The 21,714-nt window shown below is 48.8% G+C and overlaps 1 protein-coding gene across 3 annotated transcripts in view; it reads right to left on the bottom strand.

Moving 5' to 3' along the window:
• Positions 1-14,202: 14,202 nt before the first annotated feature.
• TRPC7 (transient receptor potential cation channel subfamily C member 7) overlaps positions 14,203-21,714 on the bottom strand; it is a 197,390-nt gene continuing 189,878 nt past the window's right edge. For all 3 annotated transcript variants that reach the window (XM_003266416.3, XM_003266417.3, XM_003266418.3), the window contains 2 exons: positions 16,948-17,023; positions 14,203-14,510 (listed from right to left, as the gene is read on the bottom strand). In XM_003266416.3, the coding sequence (XP_003266464.2) occupies positions 14,341-14,510; positions 16,948-17,023 (246 nt within the window). In that variant the 3' untranslated portion in view covers positions 14,203-14,340. The remainder of the gene's footprint in view (positions 14,511-16,947; positions 17,024-21,714) is intronic.

Genomic DNA, 21,714 nt, shown 5'->3' with positions numbered 1-21,714 from the left:
TCAGGCCCATGTGTGTCCTGGGCTGTCGTCTCTGCTGGGCCTTCTCCCTCTCCTTGCCATCAATATTTCCACAGGGCTAGCTACTGCCCAGGCTCAGAGCCCCACTGCTGGACACTGAGACTATAGCAGCCTCTTGCCTTTCACTCACCCCGTGGTCCATCCTTAGGGGCGGTTCTAGGATTTTGGAATCTGGAGCTTGTACATCTTAGGGGCCCTCTCTGAGAACAAGAGCAAATAATTAGGTTTTAAAGTGAATATTTATTTAGAATGAAAAATGGAATCAAAATGAATTGAAAATTTTAAAAATCTGACAAGGATTCAAAATATGAAACAAAACAAAACAAAACTGTCTAGATTGGCTTTTGGCCACAAAGGAAGGACTGGGAAGGACCATCAGGCTCTACCTTCCTAGGGTTCTGGAGCAGGCCGGTTGGGAGGCCAGGGAATGGCCCCATTGACTTGTAACCCCCACCCATGGCTGAGGGCAGGACCAGCTAGAAAGACTTGGTCTGAGTCAGCAATAAGCTCTAGGACTGGGAACCTGCCTTCTCTCTGCATCCTCGGGAGTCAGTGGTCTGGGCCAGCCCGTGAGGGACTGGGGCTGGGAGAGCCGGCAGCAAGTCATGAAGGCTTGAGCTCTTTGCCTGTAGATTCCGCTCCTGATCTGGCGACCTAGGTGGGCAGCTAGAAGCCTGACTTCCCTCTTGGGATTACTCCTGGCCCTGCAAGGACAGGCACCCCCTCCTACTCACCCCATCCCTCCCCAAACACCAGGTCAAGCCTACAAATCCAGTCCTCTAGAGAAAGCTCTTTCCTATGAGGGGCCCTGTCTTCCTGGGCACAAATCCTGAGGTTGCTTCCCAGATTAATGGGAGCCTGGGATAGGAGAGACATCCTTTGGACAACATTCACTCTTTATGCCCATCCCTGCCCCCCACATGCACTGAAAGGGTAGGGAGGGTTTCTACCCTTAATTAGAAAGAGGAAGAAAATCCAAGTTTACAAAATTCAGGCACATATTTCTTCAGGGTGTGAAATTATGTTTTCTTTTCCTCCCAAAGTTCTAAAAGAAAACCCAACTACCTGGTTTCTTTTTGATAAAACTACGAGGGATCTCCATTCTCTTGTCTGGATAAGTCCCTCACTACAACCAAGCACCCCCTGCTTCAAACGTTGCCCTTGGCCACTGCCCGGGCAGCTCTTATTTCTTTCCCAGTCCTCCCTCCCGCTCTGTCACTGGGCAGCAAGTCTTCTCTCACGCAGTGTGGCAGAAGTGTAACTGGTTGCTCAGTGGACCCAGGCAGAAGGGGCTATGGATGTGGGGTTGGGACAGAGAGAGCCCCCTGTCCAAAGAAGAGGCACACAGTGGTCATCAAAGGTCTGTGGAAGAGGATGCCTTATGCTCTGTGAGTCCTTGATGGGGAGGAAGGGACAAATATGCACATGTCCTGATTCATGAGGAAATGTGATTATTTTTAAAAAGTTTTAAGTGAGAGAACTGACGCTGTCCTTTAAAGTGGCATTTTAAAACCTAAATTGGAAACTACATTAGCATTGCCATTTTATGCTGAGGCAATAGAAATTCAACATGCTCCTCTCAGGCTCCCAGGTCAGACATGAGGTTGTATCCATCCTGAAGGCTTCCTTTGGGGAGGCATATGGGGCTCTCTGTACCCCAGTTCTGCTGGGGAAGGGGCTTCTCCCACCCCTTCCCGCTAGGAGGCTGCTTTTGGGCTGCCTGTGGATGGGAGAAGTGGACTGGGTGGCTTGGAGTCATCTGGCCTCTTCTTGGAGAAAGCCTTTAAGATGACACTCCTCCAGAAGTGGTGCTGGGCTTCGCTAGTAAGTGGATGGTCTCAACATCTCAGCTGGAACCAAACAGGGAAAACAAGAAGATACTTGAAGTTGCTCAGGGCATTTTAAGATATGAAAAGCCGCCATCCAGCCTGGCCCTCCCACCCCTGAATTCACCCACCCAGGCGAGAAAAACAGTCTCACCCATAGCTCCCCAATGGGAGCTGAAGGGCTGGGGACAGCAGTTCTCCAGGGACTGGTCTCGATTTCTTTTCATGGGAATTCTCCCCCAACTCCTTCGGAATTACCTGGCATGCTTTTAAAAATTCAAGTTTTGCCCCCCCAACCCCAAAGATTTGAACCTAGCATTTGGAGCTGCGAATGGGCATATACATTTGGGCATGCTATTGTCAAGTATTAACCAAGGCATCCCCCTGCATTTCCTGACTCCTGTGGTCCTTCTTTGCAGCCAGACAGCAGCCAGACTGCTCAATATTAATTGCTTCAGGGAAGGGAGGACATTGCAGAACTCGGCTAACAAAAGAGTCAAATTATTGGCTTTTGAGTTTCAAAATCTTGGCCCAGGTATAGGTTTGGAATAAGACACGATGAGTAAGGGCAGCACTGTGGCTCACACACATGGTACCTTTGGGCAAATTATAAAAAGTGCCATTTCCCTGGGCATGTTAAATTTCCCTGTTGTGCAGTGCACACACTGCTCAACTTTATATGGCAATCCTGCATAAGAGCACATTTTCCCATCTCTGAAGTTAGAAAAGAATCTCCCTGATCTTGGGGCAGGGTAGAGCAGGAGGTGAGGAGAAGAGAGTTCATGGGGACACAAGGAGACCTTAGATGTGAGTAGGTCTCTGAGAGGGGGTAGAGGAGTGTTCTGCCTTGAGAGAGATGACAGAAGACCAGATAGTTTGGGGGATCCAGGTGCAGAGGGAGATGGTAAATACCTTTCTTAGGGAGCCCTAAGGAGGCAGAAGCCCTAAGATCATTCCTGCAAGCTCACCTCATACATGCCTGCCAGTTCACCTCAGTGTACATGAAGTGATGAGGGGCCACAGCAAGCTGCCTCCATCTCCAAAATGATTTGGAGACAAAAGGGCTTCTGAGTCAGTGCTCTGAGAAGGTCATGAAAGAGGCAAGCAGGCGTTCTGAGGCTGTCTCTTTGATGGGAATGAGGTTCCATGCAGCAGCGACCCACAGGACTGACCTTTAGGAAGCAGATAGACAACAGAGGGTTGGTGGACGTCAGCGCAGGCAGACAGGGCTGTGGGTAGGATGATCGCCTGCTTTAAGCCTGCGCAATTTATCACAGGGTCAGGAAAGTGGGTGTGGGACTCAGAACTGAGCTGAGATTTCTACCACCTCTGAGGAATGAGGGACAGGGGGCTCCTAACAGACTGACTAGTAATCTTTCATTTCTTACCCACTTGAGTTTGTGGATTAAGATTTATATAAATATGTAAAGAGAACCACAAGCAAATATCTCGTAGTAATTATTTCTAGGTGGCTGGATTAAGAGTGATTTTCGTTTTCTTCTTTTCTGAATGCTGAGGTTTTTGGAAATTTCTCCAGTGACCATGGTTTACTTTTGTAATGAGAATAATATTTTTAAAGAAACAGTATAAAACAAAACAGCAAAAGTAATTTGCATTTTAATTTTTCTTCCCTGTCTCCTGGGCCCTCATTCCTTAAGTGCCTCATCCATCTTGCTTCCTTCAGTCCCCTCTGCAGAGGCCTGAGCACTGGCTGAGAGGTGGGCTGGGGGCTGGAGGGGATGGAGGCAGTGTGCTCAGTTGGGAGTCCTGGAGCCCTGGGCTTCGATTCACAATGATAGCGGCAATAACATCTCAAAGGACAATTTTCATCCTCCCCGCGCCCACTTGAGAGGCAGGAGGAAGAGAACCCTCTCGTCATTTTTGGCTTCCTGGAGATGGTCTCCTCCCCATGGTGGGAGGGTCCGGCTGGGCTCTGCTGAGCCAGAGGGAGAGTGGGCTGGGCTTGCTCACCATCTGAGCTCCTGAAACAATGCCCTTTCCCAGAATCGGCTTTTCTGGTTCCTTAGAGCCCTGGTTCAGAACCTCACTCTGAATCACAACAAAGGGAAAGGCCAGCCCGCGAGGGCCCCAGTAGGACCATTTGGAAAGAAAGGAAAAGGATGACAAACCAGCCAGGCCTCTTTAAGGGATCCCCACCTGGGAGGGGACAGGGATGAAAATAGAAGCTAGCAGGCAGGAGCGGGAGGGTTAGTGGGCTGGTGGGAGAAGCCTGCTGATTATTAAAGAGTGAATTACCTGGGTCTAATTACGAACGCATAAGAAGCACATTTCCTCCTGATACAAATCGGAAGTGGCTCAGCTTCAGTCACAGAGAAATAAAAGATAAATCTCAAATGTGAGGGACCCCCCCCCCCCACACACACTGCCCTGTGTCTTTTCCTCCCTCTCTGCCCTTACCGCACGTTGGTTTCGTTGGGAAGAGGAGTGGACCCCCCATCCCTACCTCCCCTTTCATTCTCTCTGGCTCTGTTTATTATCTATATTAATAAATATTAATATATAAGATCTATATTAATATTAATACTATTAGTATTATCTGTATTAATAAATTAATAAACAGTCTGTCTTTCTCTCCCTCTACACACACACACACACACACACACACACACACTCCCTACTTGCTCAGCCTGGCTGGGGCTTTTCTTCCTGCCACCTTTGTCCACAGAACCTGCTGGCATGACGTGGGATGAGGCCCTGTCCGCCCCACTCTGGGGCTCTAACGGCAGCGCACCCTGGAAGCCTGCTGTCCTGGGCAGGTTTTCCCCCTCAGCGCTCTGCTATCTGACATCGGGTGAGTTCTCAGTTCTGGGGATAGAGTGGCAGTGGACCTTGCCCATGCCCCAGTTCAAGAATGACATTTCCTTACCTCCAAGAAACAGGAGACAAAATCGAGACTGGGCAATCCCTGGAGTTGGGGTTATTACCCCAAACCCTTGTTAGCATTGGCTGTCCCTTTAGTATTAATTTTTAACATAATAACAGTGCTGTTGAGTCATGGAGATGCAGCACAGGAAAGGGTGGAATTGAGCTATTCACCCCTGTTTTTTCCTTGGTGCCTTCAATGCTTTATCCTTTATCTTTCTGCATGCCCAAATCATTTTTATTTATTTTTAGAGATGTGATCTCGCCCTGTCACCCAAGCTGGAGGGCAGAGGCGAGATCTTAGCTTACTGCAGCCTCGAACTCAAGTGATCCTCCTGGACTCAAATGATCCTCCCGCCTCAGCCTTCCAAAGTACCAGGACTACAGGCATGAGCCACCGTGCCTGGCCCCAAATCTTACATATCCTTCCAAAACTGGATCAGTCCCACCTTAGGGAAGATCAGAGAACTAGTAGAGCACTGGCCCAGGCCTGGGGGCCAGTCCCATCTCTAGTGCCCACCAGTCAGGTGATCTGATAACCATGCCATCCGGCAAGGGGAACTCTGTGGCAAGTGTTCAAATATAGTTGATCATCAGAGTTGCCTGGGGGCCTCTTAAAATAGAGACTCCTAGGCCCAACCCTCAACCGTTGAATCTACATTATCAGTCTGTGTCAAGGGATTCTGAGGGAAGAGGTCCCAGGACTGTGTTGAGAAATACCCCACAGGGAATGTCCCTCCTCCCCAGGCTGCCTGCTATGGACAGTGCCTCTACACTTGCTGCCTAGCCTAAGTGCATTCCTCCCACTCAGTTCTGTTCATTGCCACTCATTCTATGCTCAGTCCAGTTTATGGGCCCAGGACCCCAGGAATTGAACTTCCAGTTCATGCTCTATTTAAGCTCTTTCTAGGAAAAGGGTATCTTGAATCCTGCCCTACCCACATCACTGGGCTGATGTTTTAAATAAATGAAATAAGGGATGTGAAAGTGCTCATCATATAGCTGTAAGGTTAGAAATCGAAAGGGATGTTATTGTCCAGCAGGCAACGATTCACCAACTGCCTTGTGACATCTCCTCTGTATTGCCCACCACTCTTGTTAAAATCTCACAAATCTGCTTACCTGTTCCCAGGCTTGTCTCTTTTCTCTTCAGTGAAACTGCAAACCCCTCAGTGTTGGAGTCCATTGGATCCTTCCAGCTCTTCGCACATTACAATACATGAGCTGAGGTGATAGACTGAGTCGACTGTATTTAGCTTGTTCAACAAAACGTGCATCCTTCTGCAGGATGGCCAGAACTACTTTTGGAGGGTGGGGGCAGTTCCATCGGTGTCCAGATGCAGGGTTTCTTTTTAAGTGGAGCAGAGCCAACCTGGGGAGGTTGAAAACCCTGACTGTGGCTTCTTAAACAACTGCTGATTTGCATTCATAGGCTGCTGTTGTTTGAGGCACCAGGCCTTATGATTAAGAAGTAAATCATTCTTTTGGGATAAATGGGTGGGATTGATTACTCTCCTGCAGATAGGCTAAAAATGGTGTGAAAAGTTCCTGGATCCTTCCTCAGCCCCTTTGTTTTAGTTATTACTGGGTAACATACCACCTTGAAACTCGTGGTCTAAAGCAACAACACTTTATTATTTCTCATGATTTTGTGGCTAACAAAGCTCAGCTGGGAGGTTCTTCTGCTCCACATGGCTGAATCATTTATGCAGCTGCACTTAGCTGGGAGCTTGACTAGGCTGGAAATACAAGAGGCCTCTCAACTTCCAGGGTTTCTCTCTACACAGCCTCTCAACATTCAGCATCCTAGCTGAGATTCTTTACAAGGGCTAGCTTGTTGTAAGACAAGCCACCCTGGGCATGGGCTTATCAAACCACTGCTTGTGCTATACTTGCTAATGCTCCATTGGCTAAAACAAGTCCCATGACCAAGCCTAGCATCAATGTGGGAGGGGAACACACAAGGGCCTGAGTGCTGGGAAGCATGTTTACTGGGGCCATGGATGGTATAGTTCACCACAACCATATTTTCCTTCCTTTCTTGGGAAGTCACCCAAACAATTTACAGGACAGAACAGCAGCCATACCAGGCATTTGTGTCTATTTGGGAAATGGAATATCTGCCCAGTACTATGTATCTCCACTGGGACCCAGTGCTACTGGCCCTGCCATTTCCTGTGTTTGGCGGCCTGTGCTGTGACTTGGGGGAGGTTACACAGACCCAGACTCCTCTGCTCTGTGTCAGTGGTGGTCTATGTCCCTGGGTGACCTCAGCTCGGGAAGGGGAGACTCCAAGGCCTGGCAGGAGGGCAGTTTCTCTGATTTTCCCTTGGGAGTAGCTTCCTGCAGATGCTGCCTCTTGCATATGGGTTTCTGATGGTGGCCTCTGTGAGGCCTGTGGGAGGCCCTGCACATCCCTGACGATGAAGACACCGACATCTCCTTCACATCTCTTTGGGTTGCCTCTAAGTGTTTGCCACAAAGTGGACCCATGTGGGAGCAAGTATGGGGCCCTCTACATCACTCCTCTTCTTTCCTTGTGTCTGTGTGCCTAGGCACTTCTGCCCAAGTTCCATTCTTACCTCCAAATCCCCCTCCTTGTCTTTGCCTATGTGGTGGACCACCAAGGATGACCAGAAACACCCCGTGGGTGGGCTTAGGACACATTTTTTGTCTCTTTAGAGTTACCTGGGTGTCTGAGCTGTGACCCCGTGAGTGGGTGCACACGGGTTGTGTGGGAAGTGACAGTTCCCTTGATTTCCTCATATATCTGTGTTCTTGTCTCACACCCTTAGATCCCTGTTTCAGAAAGTATCCCTTGTGTTTCACCTCGGGTTGAGTCTTTCATGTCATATGTATGCAGGGGGAGTACAGACTGGAAGGTCTTTAAGAATCAGGAAAATGCTGTTTTTACCCTTTGGGAGAAAGGTTGAAAATCTGTCCAGAGTGACTAGAATACTGATCCATACCATCCTCTTCCTGCAGCCTCAGCACAATGAAAACAGCTCACCTCTGAGCTGGGGCTTGGGGACATTAGGCTCGGAAGTCCCAGGACACAGCAAAAACATCTGTGTTCTTTGAAGGAAAAATATCATGAGAAGGCACCCCAATGGCTCTTGCTGAAGCACAGAATACACATTCTGTTCACGCTGGTGGTGACAGACAGTGATAATGCTGCAAGCATCTTTATGTAATGATGAGTCTACAAGGCAGCCTCGGCTCTCAGATCGAATCTTCACCTTCACCAGGGTTCAACTGGCACTGGGGGCAGCTAATAGATTTCTGCAGGTTAGGAAGGCACCAATGACTCTGTTTTGCTGGAGTGTCCATTCTGTGATTGATTGGAGTTGAGCGTGATACTCTGGGGCTGTGTTCTGTTCTATCACTGAGATGATCCAAAGTCATTTCCTCTCTCTCAGTGACTGACCCTGCTCGGGTCTGGGGCAGTCACTGCTCCCTGCCAGCATCAGTGGTCCGGAAATCCTGAGTCAGTTGTACAGCCACTGGGGCTCATGCTGCTGTCAATGATCTATGCTCATGGAAAGCAGCAGAAGTCCCCAAGACCAATATCAAGTTGTATTTATGTAACTTCAATAGTCCACTTCACCATCCTCTACCTACAGAATAAGGCTCTATATTTCCTATGTATAGCAGCATCCTCACTAGCCAGAAGCTGGACCTGCCCACAGTGTCTACTGGTTATTTTTGGAGTCTCCGAGGGATGACCCCACAAACAAGGTTGGTAATGGTGGTCACCATGCTGGCTGCCTTGTCGCCCTCTCTGCTTTGCTCCCCCTTGACCTTTCTGCTACCTGCTGCCTCCATAGATGTTGAGAGATGTCTCACTGGGATCACTGTCCCTACAGAAATGCCCAACGTGCCAACTCAAGGTCTTCCCAAAGCTGGCAGCTGGGCAGAGCAGAAAGACTCTTCTCCCTGGTCCTGAGGTGTATGCATGCCCTGGGCCGCGAAGCAGGCCTGCTCTGCCCCACGGCCTTGAAGCTTCTCTCCCAAACAGTTTAACCAGCTTCTGGCCCTCACTCATTAAACAGAACCACACCACATCTCAAGAAAAACAGTCTTGCCAGTTTCTGGCCCTCGCTCCTTCAACCACAGAAGCTCAAAACCAGCCCCAGGGTTGGGAAGGATGGAGAAGTCATCGCACCATTTCTGTGTTCATCAAGACTCTGAGGATGTAAAGGACAGAAACCCAAAGCAAATTTGCTGAAACAAAAATGGGATCCATTTTGCAGGGAAGCTACAAAGGCTTCTGGAACAGCCCTAAGGAAGAGTTGCAGGAAGCAGGGCCTTGGGGTGGGCCCCACCTAAGGTCAATGGCACCCCTTCTGCTTCCCTCTTTCCCTCTTTTCTCTTCTATCCCGCTTCCCCATCTCCTCTTCTCCCTTGTCTCTATTTCTCATCTCTCTTTGACTTCATTTGCAGACAGTCCCTCTCCATGTGGCAGAGGGGTGTCCCAAATTTGGTGTCCCAAATTCACATTCTCCTTTTCATCAACCCTGCCAAAGAAGGACTTTTCTTTCCCAGTGGCTACTTATATATAAAACCAAGGAAAGACTAAGATCAGCTCTGTTTGGGTCTGCTGTTGATTTTAGAGAAGGTGGGCACTCTGGTTGGCTGTCCTGGAGTTAGGTGCTAGACGGTATCTGGGGTACAGTGAGCTCTGTTACCAGCCAAAGACGGGGTCACAGCCAACACCAAGCCTACATGCTCCATAGCCCACCCCCTTTTCTCTGGCTTCTGTGCCGGCCATCTCTCTGCCTTATCCCTGGATATTCACCATCACTGGGGTGGTGGGGGTGGAAGTGGCAAAGTTAAAAATGTTGTCTATCCTACCAGTGTCTGGACCTGCCCTCAGACACCTAAAGGTGTCTTGTTAAACTTTTTCTTTGGCATATTTAATTGTCTTCTTTTTTCTTCTCTTTCCCCAGCATGCTGCCGTCTGCTGGGTGGAGTGAGGGCTGCTGACCTGAGGCATGTGGGGTCAGTGCCTGGCAGCAGCCTCCGCAAGTCAGCCTCCACGGGACACTCAGGCCTCTTTGGTCAGTGGCACAGCTATGCCACATCCATGTCAAGGCATAGCGGGCTGTGTTTTGCCCAGTTATTTCTGACTCAGATACTCAGAGGACATGAAATCAGGACTTTTAAAACTTACTGTAAGGAGAGGACACTTTGCCCCTGCCTCAGCCCCGAAGAGCCTCTTCCTTCCTCTTTCTCCCTCCTACTGCAGGGGAGAGGCTGACAGGAGGCAACTGGGCTTGTCCCTGCTCATTCTAGAGGAGGCCAGGCAGTGCAGAAGGCAGACCCAGCCAGGCCCTGGCTTCTATCGGCATGGGAGCACTCCCCTTCCTCTGGGGTCTGACTCTCTCTGTCCAGCACCTTGACCTCTCTGCTCTCACCACTTTGCCTTGTTCCTCTCCTGCGCTAATCTGGGTAGGGAAGAACCCATGCTCCTCAGCTATCCTTTCTTCCAAACTTCGATTCTCCCCTCATCTGACCTCTCCCTTTTTTAAAGCCTCAGGTCTGGGAAACAAGCACACCTTTATTTTTTCCTGCTTTCTGTGTCATTCCTTCCCTGAAGCAAAAGGCATGGGCTGTCCTAGCTGCTTGACGGCATTGGGGAAACAATGGTGAAATACTGGGCCAAAGTGAGTGTCTGGACCTGCCATTCTGCAATGCCATCCAGCCCATGTGGGCCCGGCTCCCAGGACCGGGATGAGGTAGCGTTAGCCAAGCTCCTGCTGGCTGTGCCTGGGAGACCACGGCTGGAAGTGGCTTCACTCCTGTGTTAATCATCATTAAGTTGATTGACATCTATGTGTCTTTCATGGAGCTCCTTCCCTCTAGTACTCCCACCCTTCATGGGATGCAGAGAAGAGCTGGGATAAGCATAGCATGGAGGCGTGCCTGCCTGCCTCCACAAATGAAACTCCTCTGGCCTGCCGGCCTCTGGGGCTCTCAGACTCTGCACTTTACAGACGCAGTCATGGGCACTTTGAGAAGTGATGGGATCAAGGCCGCTTATTTGTAACCAGATGCTGCGTGCTCCTGAGCAGGGCAGGGTGTCTCAGCCTCCCCATGAAGGTGTCTGGTCAGAGCTTTCCTGCCCTGGGGAATCTCCCCCTGCCTGGCTTGTGTGGGCCAATGTTCTGTCTTTGGGCCTTGCTGGGAGGGAAGGAGATAGGCTTTGATGGGCAGAGGCGGCCACTGCACTTTCTCAAGTGTGTGAGCATGGTCCTTTAGGAACAGCTCGGAGGACTAATTGGGGACTTCTGCATGGGAAGTGTCACTATGATTTGTCGAGTCCTATTAGTAGCCACTGGAAGGTGACAAGTCACTGGAGAACTCACTGATTACCCAGGAAGCCTGGACAGGGGCTGCCACTCCAGCATCAGTGTGCCATGTTAGGGCAAGGAGCTGGGCCTCCTTCCAGGCTGTAACTAGAAGGGAAATGGCTTGAGCTACAGCAGAGGATGGCTTATGTTTCTGCAAACTCACCGAGTTTCTCAGGGCCCGATGATGCTGTCTGAAAGAATTTCAGAAAACTGGAGACCAGAAGGGCCCTGAAGTAATTCACGAGGAATTCAGCAAGGGTGGCTACTCTTTGGCCCTGTGCCAGTACTCAGTGGGGAATGGAACAGACCTGACCTCCTCATGGAGCTTCCCTGGAGCAGTGGAGACAGATGCTGAACGTATACGTTAGAGTTGTAGACAGAATGATGGCAAGTATGCAGAGCTGCAGGGGACAGATGGGTGCCTCTGGCAGCGTGCACATCTTGGGAAGTGTTAGTGAACTTTCCAGGGAGGACCTGGGTCCTTTTTTCTCCCCATCTGCCCTTGGGCCTCTCTCAGGTTCCATTCCTCACCCTCCTGTTTGGCTTCTTCAAGCGCTGCTTCCCCTGCCTGGCTAATTCAGCACAGGCCCAAGAGATGGGGCAAGTGAGGGAGACTGGTAGTGCCTGGAAGATGACTGAGCTCTTTTCCCTGCTCCAGGCTGCTGATCTCTGCCAGCCCTCAGTTCCAGGCCTCTCCAACAGCTCTCCATCAAAAAGGGGCCCTCGTCTGCCCTTCCCCATAGCCATCTGACAGCCATGAATTCATTCCTGGACTACCTTTACCTTCTAGACATGGCATTAAAACCCTAGTGGATGGTACTAGTTTTCTTTCCCAGTTTTTAATTACTCAGTGAGACTGGTTTTCCTTTATCTCTATAAGGAGTAGATCTGAGACTTAGGTTTGATAGGAAAAGGGTGCCCCATGGTTTGAAAATGGGGTTGCCAACTGCCTTTGGCTGAAGGCAGATACAGAAATTGAAGAATGCATCTCAGAAGTGTTTATTAGCATTCTGATAAAGATAAATGAGGGATCTGAAAAGCAGTCTTCCAGAGTGTTAGCAATTTGTCCCCTGGATGAATCAATTGCTCTTCCTACAAAGCACTTAAGCCTCCCTTTTCAGGGTCTGAGTTTAAAAAGGGAGCCACACTGGATGCATGCGGCTCTGTCCCTAGCACTTGGCAAGGGGCTTAGTATATAGCTGCTGAGTAAAGTCATTCCTCATTTGTGGACTTGCGGGGGCGTGTAGATGAGTGCTTGCAAAAAGCTACAGGTGTTCTCTCCACAACAATGCACCCATCACAAAGACAAGCACACAGCCTGAAGGGCACCTTAGGACTTGCAGGCTCTTTGAAATCCATCCATGGTCCTCTACGGGTCCTCCTCCTGGGCCAGAATTTATGTCTGTCAAGTGCCCCTGCATGTGCAGTATGCCCAGTACCCGTCAAATGCCTGTTTCTGTCTTGCTTGAATACTAGGTGGTGGTGCAGACTGGGTTGGGAAGGCCCAGGTATGGAGCCATGTCTCATCTGCTCCTGCTTATCTTGGCTGCCAGGAGCCCAATAAATGTTGACTTTTTCTTTTTTTCAGCAGTTGGGAAGATGAGGCAAAACAGGACTTATATTCCTTATGGCAACGATGGGCTGAGCTGAGTGTCCGCAGCCTGCTTTAGGCAGGGCACGGCTGTGCAGTCTGTCATCGTCCCTCGTCACTCCCATCAATGCTGGCACCAACCTCACTTGTATTTATCACCTCATCTGATCAGCTGTTTTCTTATAGCAGAGTTAAGTAAAAAAAATGTTTGCCCCTGAAGACAAAGACATATTGTATATTTTGAAACACAAGCTCCCTCTTTCTACATATACATACATATATACATTTACACATACACACATGCATATATATATATATAATTATTATATATTTATTTTCCCCCCTCTAGAACGTCTGCAAGGCATGTGAATTTGTAACCATCACCCTCCTCACAGGGTTGCTGTGAGGATCTGGTGGACTGATGCGTGCAAAGCCCCAAGCACAGTGCCTGGTACACGGCAAGCGCTGAATACTTCTGGCCAGCCCTAGGAGTATTTCCTTGGGACCAGAGGGCTCTTCTGGAAGCTTCTGGAAGATGAATGGCATCTTCGCACACCTGCTCCGAACAGGCATTGTTTGGGACTCAGCGCCCTCTGGTGGCTGCTCTCTCTACTCACACTTAGCCTCTTCCTTGGTGGGGGGACACTTTGAGGCCTCATTCCTGCCCCTCCCCTTCCTTTCACATGAAGGAAAGTTCTAGAATGGGGTGGGAGAAAACTTACCACTTCTTCTGCATTTCCTTTACCTCCTTCCTGACCTTAGGTCTGGGCACAGGAGGAGGGGCTTGGAGGTGGAGGCTGGAGCTTCTGGGGGTCCTGGCTGCATGACTCTAAGGAGGGTGGTGCCTTCGTCCCCACCCAACCCCCACCGCACAGGCCCATTCTCCTCCCGGAGCATCCCTGGGCCACAGGTTCCCAAGGCCACCTCCAGACTGGGCCCGCGAGTGGAGTGGCCCCGGCAGCATATCCACAGAAGTTATTATGAGGTAATTTTATTTCTTTCCATTTTAGGTAAAAATAGTAAATACAAGATAATCTTAATAAAGGTAAAAATACATCATTTGGATTTTGTTGTTGTTTTCTAAACAGTGCTACCTACAGTACAGTTTTCAATTTAGGATTTTTAAACTTTTTTTTTTATATATAAACAAATAGAACTATTTTGCTATTAGGCTGTGTTCTCATCTGGCACTTAAGAATAGATCACAGGTCACCTCCCGGTTCTGTTTGGATGTGTTGGGGGGTGGCGGGGAGGGAGTGAGAAGGAGTTTGTGGGTTGAGGTGTTTGTCTTCCCAGGACACAGCCAGAGCTGCAGTCCCACCTGCAGTGGGAGGGCACAGGTGTGCACCCAAGATGGCCTTTTCCTGCTCTGGCCACAGGGATGGGTTTCACTGTGGCTGGACCAAAGGTCTCACACTCGACAGGGGGCTGTTCCTCCCCTCCTCCCATGGTAGTTTTTCTTACCCAACCACCTAGATTCACAGCAGCTCTGGGTCTAGGCAGGCCAGCGGGCTGGAGATGTCAGTCATGCTGCAAGAGACTGAGCCAGGAGATCCCCTTCGTGTCCTAGAGGAGTGGGCCGGGGACCCCTCCCCACCAAGGATGGGGGCGAGGGCATCCAACCTGGCCTTAGAATGCTGGTAGAAGTCACAGATGCCAATGTGGGCTGCTAAATGTCTTTGCCCTTGTTCACCCTCAGGTGGTCTTTGTTTAAGTTCTTTCCAAACTTCTCGCTGAGTTGTTGAATCAGGTCTGCCAGCTCACCAGTAGCTTGAGATTTTTCCTCAAGAAGCTCGTAGCGCAGGCTGGAGATGTCTTGCTTGATTTCCTTCAGCTCGCCTGCAAGGACAGAGATTTTGCTGAGTCTGAGCAGGTGGAAGCTGGGGGCTTGCCCCATGCACACGTGGGCATGTGCATCCTTCACCTAGCATCTCTAGACCTTTTCATAAAACTCTTGTTAAAGTCATTTTTTTCTGTTTCATAAAATACTTGTTAGAAAGTTTGTTTCAGAGTCACTAAAGGCAGATTTCAAGACTCTGGACAACAACTCCATTAACTGGAGCGTTGATTTTGATGATGCTATGTTTTGTTCTGTCATTGTTATTTGTAGGGAAGAGAAACTCCCAGGAGCCTGGAGAGAATGGCTCGGCACAGCAGATGCAGCCATGGTGGCCATGGAGCTGACTAGCCTCTTGGGAGTGAGCCGGCCACCTGAGCAGGGTCCACTCAGCCCACACAAGCAGCAGCACCACCTCGCTGACAGGAGCTGCGACACTGCCTGCCACCTCCTCCTTCCATAACGAGGGACAACCTAGCAGGGACTTTCACTTTTATTTCCACAGCGAACCTTGTGGTTAGAAGTCCAATGGGTCTAGGCTGTGGAAATCTTCTTATTAACCACAAACAGGTGTCAAAAGGATCTTTCCTGATATTGTAGATACTGCACTTGGCTCATGTGGGAGCCCACTGTCTGTGGAAACATTACTCGTCTATTTTTCAGGTATGGTCTATGTACATAAAAGGCAGAGATCTTAAAGGTACAGTTTGATCCATTTTGACAAATGGATACACCCCGTTTTTATCAGATGCTTCACTGAGCCCTTGTTTCATGGTGTAATTTAGGTGGCATGACACCTGGGTACCCCCACCTTCTATGATCAATGATGTTTACATGAATCAGTTACATACTACTAGAGGCTGGCTGGCATGACACTTGGCCGTTGTTTGTTTGAGACCTACAAGTAGGTAGGTGGGCTGTTGTCAGCCCCTAAACCATGTCAGCTCAGGGGCAGTTCAGTTCATGGCTGAGCTTCGAGCTGCATGCTGGGTGCCCCAGGATGAAGCAGAGGGTCACCCAGTGACCAGGCTCTTTCTGTAGTTCCCTGTGGCCCAAGCTAGGAGAACAGAAACTTCAATCATGGATGAGACTGTTTCTAGGTGGCAAATATTTATCATAGGTATCTCATTAATTACCTGGTATAAAGTAATTTGCTTTTCATCTAGGAGTAACTGCTTAAAATAGACTGGAAAACAACCCAAACAGTGAAAAATAATATAGTTGATAAACTTCAGTGTGCATCAGAGACCCTTGGTGCAGTTTTCCAAAAGCAGATCCCCAGGCCCCACTCCAGAGATGCTGATTCATTAGGTCTGGGTGGGGTCTGGGATCTGTAGTTTTAACAGCTAGTTCTGAGGTGGGGAACACTTTGAGAAACACGGCTGGCAGTTAGATGCTGAGAACCTCCCACTGAGGCTGGACAGGGCCAGTTAGAAGCAAGCAGCAGCAGACCCTAAATGCAGTGTGCATCTGCTCAGTGGATGTGCACCATGGAATGAAGTACAGCATTGGAATTCTGAACCATCCTGCACTCAAGAGGCATGAGGTTGGCTCAAGGCCGCCATTGCTGTGGGAGGCAGAGGAATGTCCCCTACTCCCAAGATGTCCCTGTCCTGATCCCTGGTGTTCTGCCTGTGGGTAGTCATGTTTCCCCTCAAAGGGGAACTGAGGTGGCAAATAGAATTCAGGTTGCTGATCAGCTGCCCTTAACAGAAGGAAATTATTCTGGATTGTGCTGGTGGAACCAATTCAATCACATGAGTCCTTAAAAGTGGAGGAGGGGCCGGGCGCAGTGGCTCATGCCTGTAATCCCAACACTTTGGGAGGCCGAAATGGGCAGATCACGAGGTCAGGAGTTTGAGACCAGCCTGACCAACATGGTAAAACCCCATCTCTACTAAAAAAAATACAACAATTAGCTGGGCATGGTGGCACGCACCTGTGATCCCAGCTACTCAGGAGGCTGAGGCAGGAAAATCGCTTGAACCTAGGAAGTGGAGGTTGCAGTGGGCCAAGATTGTGCCATTGCACTCCAGCCTGGGTGACAGAGCGAGACTCCATCTCAAAAAAAAAAAAAAAACGTAGAGAAGGAAGGCAGAAGAGTGGGGTCAGAGATGGGACAATGGAAGATGAGGCAGGGCAAATGGAGCATGAGGGTGCCTGATGCCTGCTGCCAGCTCTGAGGTGGTGTGGCTGTATGCACAGACCAAGTGCTGGAGCTCAGGGCAGCCCAGCTGCAGCCAGCAAGGAAACGGGGACAGGCCTGCAGCCCCGTGGAAATGCACTCTGCCGACAGCTGAATGAGCAAGGAGACCGAGCCTCCCTGGAGCCTCTGGAAAGGAGCACAGTGCCCTGACAACACCCTGGCCGTAGCCCAGTGAGACCCACAGAACCTATGTTGTTTTAAATCACCACGTGGGTGGAAACCCAGTCACTTACCTTCATTGACTTCGTCATTTTCTCTGTCCACCTGGGCTTTCAGGACGTATCTTTTTATGAGCCGTTTCATGATTTTCTGAAATGCCAAGCAAGGAAGGGATCAGACAGGGCTGACCTAATGCAGAGGCAGCCTGCGTGGTGTAGCAGGACCCCTCCCTCCCTTGAAGAGCCTCAGCAACCATGGCGACCCTCCCATGCCTGGCACCTCACTCTGGAGGGGTGCCCTGCACAGTGCGGGTACCTGGCCAGTCTCTGCTTCACCTCCCCCGCAGGATGCAATGTCCACCTGAACCCGGGATGTAACAGGAATACTTCTCAATGGCAGGAAGCTGAGCCAAGCAGAGAGAGAGACAGAGAGAAAGGGTGGAGTGGGGAGTGGCGGAAATCCTGGATCCACATCTCTGCTCCGGGGTCTTGGCCTGGCTCTGCCCTGCTCAGTTATGTCATCTTTCCTGGACCTCAGTTCTGTTTCAAGGATGGAGGGCTGGGGAAGACTTAGCAGGCCTGCCTGGGTGGAGCTGCCTCCCTCGGAGGTCACAGTGAGCAGTGTGCCCTTCATGAGGAGATCCGCTGGGTACAGAAGTCAGGACCAGGCTTGGAGGACAAGTCCACCGTACCTTGGAAAATTCCTACCAGAAGCAGAAGCAGACACAGCCGGGCCTCTGGGGTTTTACAGAGATACCACTTCCCACAGGCCTGACACTGTACTGCCGGAGTCACACTGGAGAAGGATTTGGCCCTCAAGTTCCGTTTATTATGCAGATACTGAATTTGTTAAGCAGGCGAGGCATGAATAAACACTTAAGAGACACCAAGAATAGAGCCAAGTGTAGGAAAGACTGCAGGAGATGAACTTTGGATTTTGCCAGCTAGTTGGTCCAGGGTTCCTGCGAAATCACAGGATTTAAAAATACTCGGGTAGCCGAGACTTCTGAATCTTCCAAGAGATGAGCAGTGTGGAAGAGAGGAAGGGATTTCCCTGCTCCTTGGTCCTCCCTTCCTGTGGCCTTCTCACCTGCTCACACCTGAGGACCAAGAGGACAGAGGCAGCATTTTCCAGTTTGAAGAGACCTGTAGGGACCTGATTCTGTTCCTAGCTTTGCTACACAGGCTGAGGAAAAGCATCTTGCAAATAAAAAGTAAGTGAACTGGATGCAAAGAGCTGGAGGATTTACTCATTATCATCAATTATGGTTCTTTCCATCCCTTTAACGGTGAAGAGCTTGCCACAGAGATGCTTCCTGGTCTGTTATTCTAAGACTTCACCTGAACCCGAAAGGCTCTCTAGGATAACACCGGGTTTGGCTCATTCAGACCAGCGCTGCCCCTCCTCAGCCCTCGGGCTCATGGGCCAACTGACTCTGTGGTTTGAGTCGTGATCTAATTTCAGGCTGAAGAGTTAATTGGCAGTTGCCTTCCTGCTGCTCCTTCTCAGAGAAGCCTGGGTCTTATCCTACTAGTGGTTAAACTGCAGCACTGAATTTCTCATGGACATAGTCTAGTCAATAAAGTAAGTTATCTAAGTTATAAAAATATATCCCTTTCAAGCCAGGCGCAATGGCTCACGCCCATAATCTCAGCACTTTGGAAGGCTGAGGTGGGCAGATAACCTGAGGTCAGGAGTTCAAGACCAGCCTGGCTAACATGGTGAAACCCCATCTCTGCTAAAAATGCAAAAATTAGCTGGGCATGGTGGCATGCGCCTGTAATCCCAGCCACTCATGAGGCTGAGGCAGGGAGAATTGCTTGAACCAGGGAGGCAGAGGTTGCAGTGAGCTGAGATCGTGCCACTGCACTCCAGCTTGGGCAACAGAGTGAGACTCCATCTCAAAAAAAAAAACATATATATAATATATATTATATATTATATATAATAATATAATATATAAAATATAATATATTTTACAATATATTATAAAGTGTAGGAAAGACTGCAGGAGATGAACTTATAGATTGATTATAAAGCCTTCTTGTGGAAGCAGAATCAGATGAGCACTGCAGATGTGCAGGGACATTTTAGCCTTCCTCCTCACCTCCAGGGCACTTCCCAGAGTGACAGGGACCTTCAGGGACAGCAGTGTGACTGCCTGCCAGTTCTTAAATACTTCATGTCCTGCCGGGCACAGTGGCTCATGCCTGTAATCCTAGCACTTTGGGATGCTGAGGTGGGTGGGTCACTTGAGGCCAGGAGTTGGAGACCAGCCTGGGTAACATGGAGAAACCCCATCTCTGCTAAAAATACAAAATTTAGCCAGGCACGTTGTAGTCCCAGCTACTTGGCAGGCTGACGCAGGAGAATTGCTCAAACCTGGGAGGTAGAAGTTGCAGTGAGCCGAGATGGTGCCACTGCACTGCAGCCTGGGTGACAGAGTGAGACTCTGTCTCAAAAACGAAAAAAACTTCATGTCCTCATAGAGACCTAACTTCCCTTCTGTTATGTGCATGCTGCACAACTTGGTATCTTCAAAAGCCAGTTTTGCCACCAGAAAGCCTGAAATGGTTGGAGAAATGGCCAAAAGTTCTATTTAACATGGATGGCACAAAGAATATTGTTGTGGGAAGTCAGGGACCCTGAATGGAGGGACCGGCTGGAGCTGTGGCAGAGGAACATAAATTGTGAAGATTTCATGGACATTTATCACTACCCTAATAATACTTTAATAATTTCTTACACCTGTCTTTATTTTAATCTCTTAATCCTGTTATCTTTGTAAGCTGAGGATGTACCTCACTTCAGGACCACTGTGATGATTGCGTTAACTGTACAAATTTATTATAAAATGTGTGTTTGAACAATATGAAATCAGTGCACCTTGAAAAAGAACAGAATAACAGCAATTTTCAGGGAACAACGGAAGACAACCATAAGGTCTGACTGCCTGCAGGGTCGGGCAGAATAGAGCCATATTTTTCTTCTTGCAGAGAGACTATAAATGGACATGCAAGTAGGGAAGATATCGCTGAATTCTTTTCCTAGCAAGGAATATTAATAATTAAGACCCTGGGAAAGGAATGCATTCCTGTATAAGACAATACATGCACAGCTGAACATAGACCCTTATCAGGAGTTTTTGATTTTGCCCTTTGTCTTGTGAACTTTATTGGCCTCAGAAGCATATGATCTTTGTTCTCCTTTGAAGCATGTGATCTTGTGACCTACTCCCTGTTCTTGCACTCCCTCCCCTTTTGAAAACCTCAGTAAAAACCTGCTGGTTTTGTGGCTCAGGTGGGCATCACGGTCCTAACAATATATGATGTCACCCCTGGAGGCCCAGCTGTAAAATTCCTCTCTTTGAACTCTTTCTCTTTATTTCTCACCTGGCCGACACTTACGGAAAATAGAAAGAACCTACGTTGAAATACTGGGGGCTGGTTCCCCTGATAGGATATCTATTTCTATTCTATTTCATTAAAATGGAAAAACTGCAATTACATTTGCCCCAACCTAATAGAAAAGATGGACATAGAAAGCCTCCCTTCTTTCACTATGTGGGGGAAATGTGTGTGTGTGTATGTGTGTGTGTGTGTGTGTGTGTGTGTGTGTGTGTGTGTGTGTGTGTATGTTTTGTGATGAGTTTGAGATACCTCCTTGCTATCTTCCATAGAGTTCTTTCACTTCATGGAGATAATAAGCTTTCTCCAAGTTACTATGTCCCTGGTAGTGGCAACTCTCCCTGCCCTGCCCCATGCATTAGCAAGTACTGGAGATGAGTATATTTAGTGCTATCACTCAGGCAAACAATACTCAAGAGGATGAAGATGAGATGCACAATGGATAAGAGCAGTTGTCATGCAGAGCCCTATGTCCGGAGAGGAAGGCACACAGTTCCTACAGCCCAGACCCAGCTCAGACTACAAGAGGCCAGATGGCCTCTGGCCGCTGGTGGTGAAGGGGAACACAGGACATCTTTCTATGGGACAGACAACTCTCCCTGTGCAGCCAGGGCAGATGAGGACATAGATAAGGAAGCAAGGAAGAGAACACATACTGTATGCTGATGATGGCCAACAAGGTAGGATCCAGAGGGAAGAAATATGGTCACCTAGGAAAACAGAAATTGAGGAACATTTGGAAGAGAGTGGACAAAATGGATCACAGGACAAGTCATTCGTTAAACTGAGGTTTATCAGGCACAAGAATAGAAGAAATAGGCAATGGCAAGTTGTCCATCCTCTTTGCTTTGATCTCTTCAGTAAAGGCCATTTAGAAGATGGAAAAGTGAACTCCCCACGGGGTTTTGGGGAGCAGATTGCAGCATAAAGATTGGAGTGTATGTGAATGATAGATGTGCCTGGATTCTATGGTTTATTTGGGATATCGCTTGTTTACTTTGACCATGAAGAAATATGCCTCTCAGAGTGAATATATGGGTCTGTATACTTCCTGCCCCAACAAACTGACAAGCTGGATCTTGGAACAGATCACAGGGAGCTTGGGGAGGAGGTATACTTTGGCCATCTCACCAGTATCATGGTTTTGTTCCATTGTTTGGTCTCAGGTCTGCAGAGCCCAGACTGGAAAACATATTAAAAAAATGGTTTTGTGAAAAATAACAATTCAGACAGCCTGGAGCCTAAGGGAAAAAAAAACGCAGAAAGCCTCTGAAGTCTGAAGGAGCTGTCTTCCCTTACAACAAAGACCACAAAAGCAGAAGGATTGACAAACAGCTGAATGAACCCCTGAAATGCTAACAGTCGAGAAATCGAATGAAGAGACAAAAAAGCAGCAAACTTAGTAATTAAATGTGTGTGAATGATGGTGCTTTT

Source organism: Nomascus leucogenys, chromosome 2, assembly GCF_006542625.1.
Source record: "Nomascus leucogenys isolate Asia chromosome 2, Asia_NLE_v1, whole genome shotgun sequence".
Taxonomy (NCBI): domain Eukaryota; kingdom Metazoa; phylum Chordata; class Mammalia; order Primates; family Hylobatidae; genus Nomascus; species Nomascus leucogenys.
The sequence above is the reverse complement of the archived record's forward strand: the minus strand, read 5'-3'. Positions and strand labels throughout refer to the sequence as shown.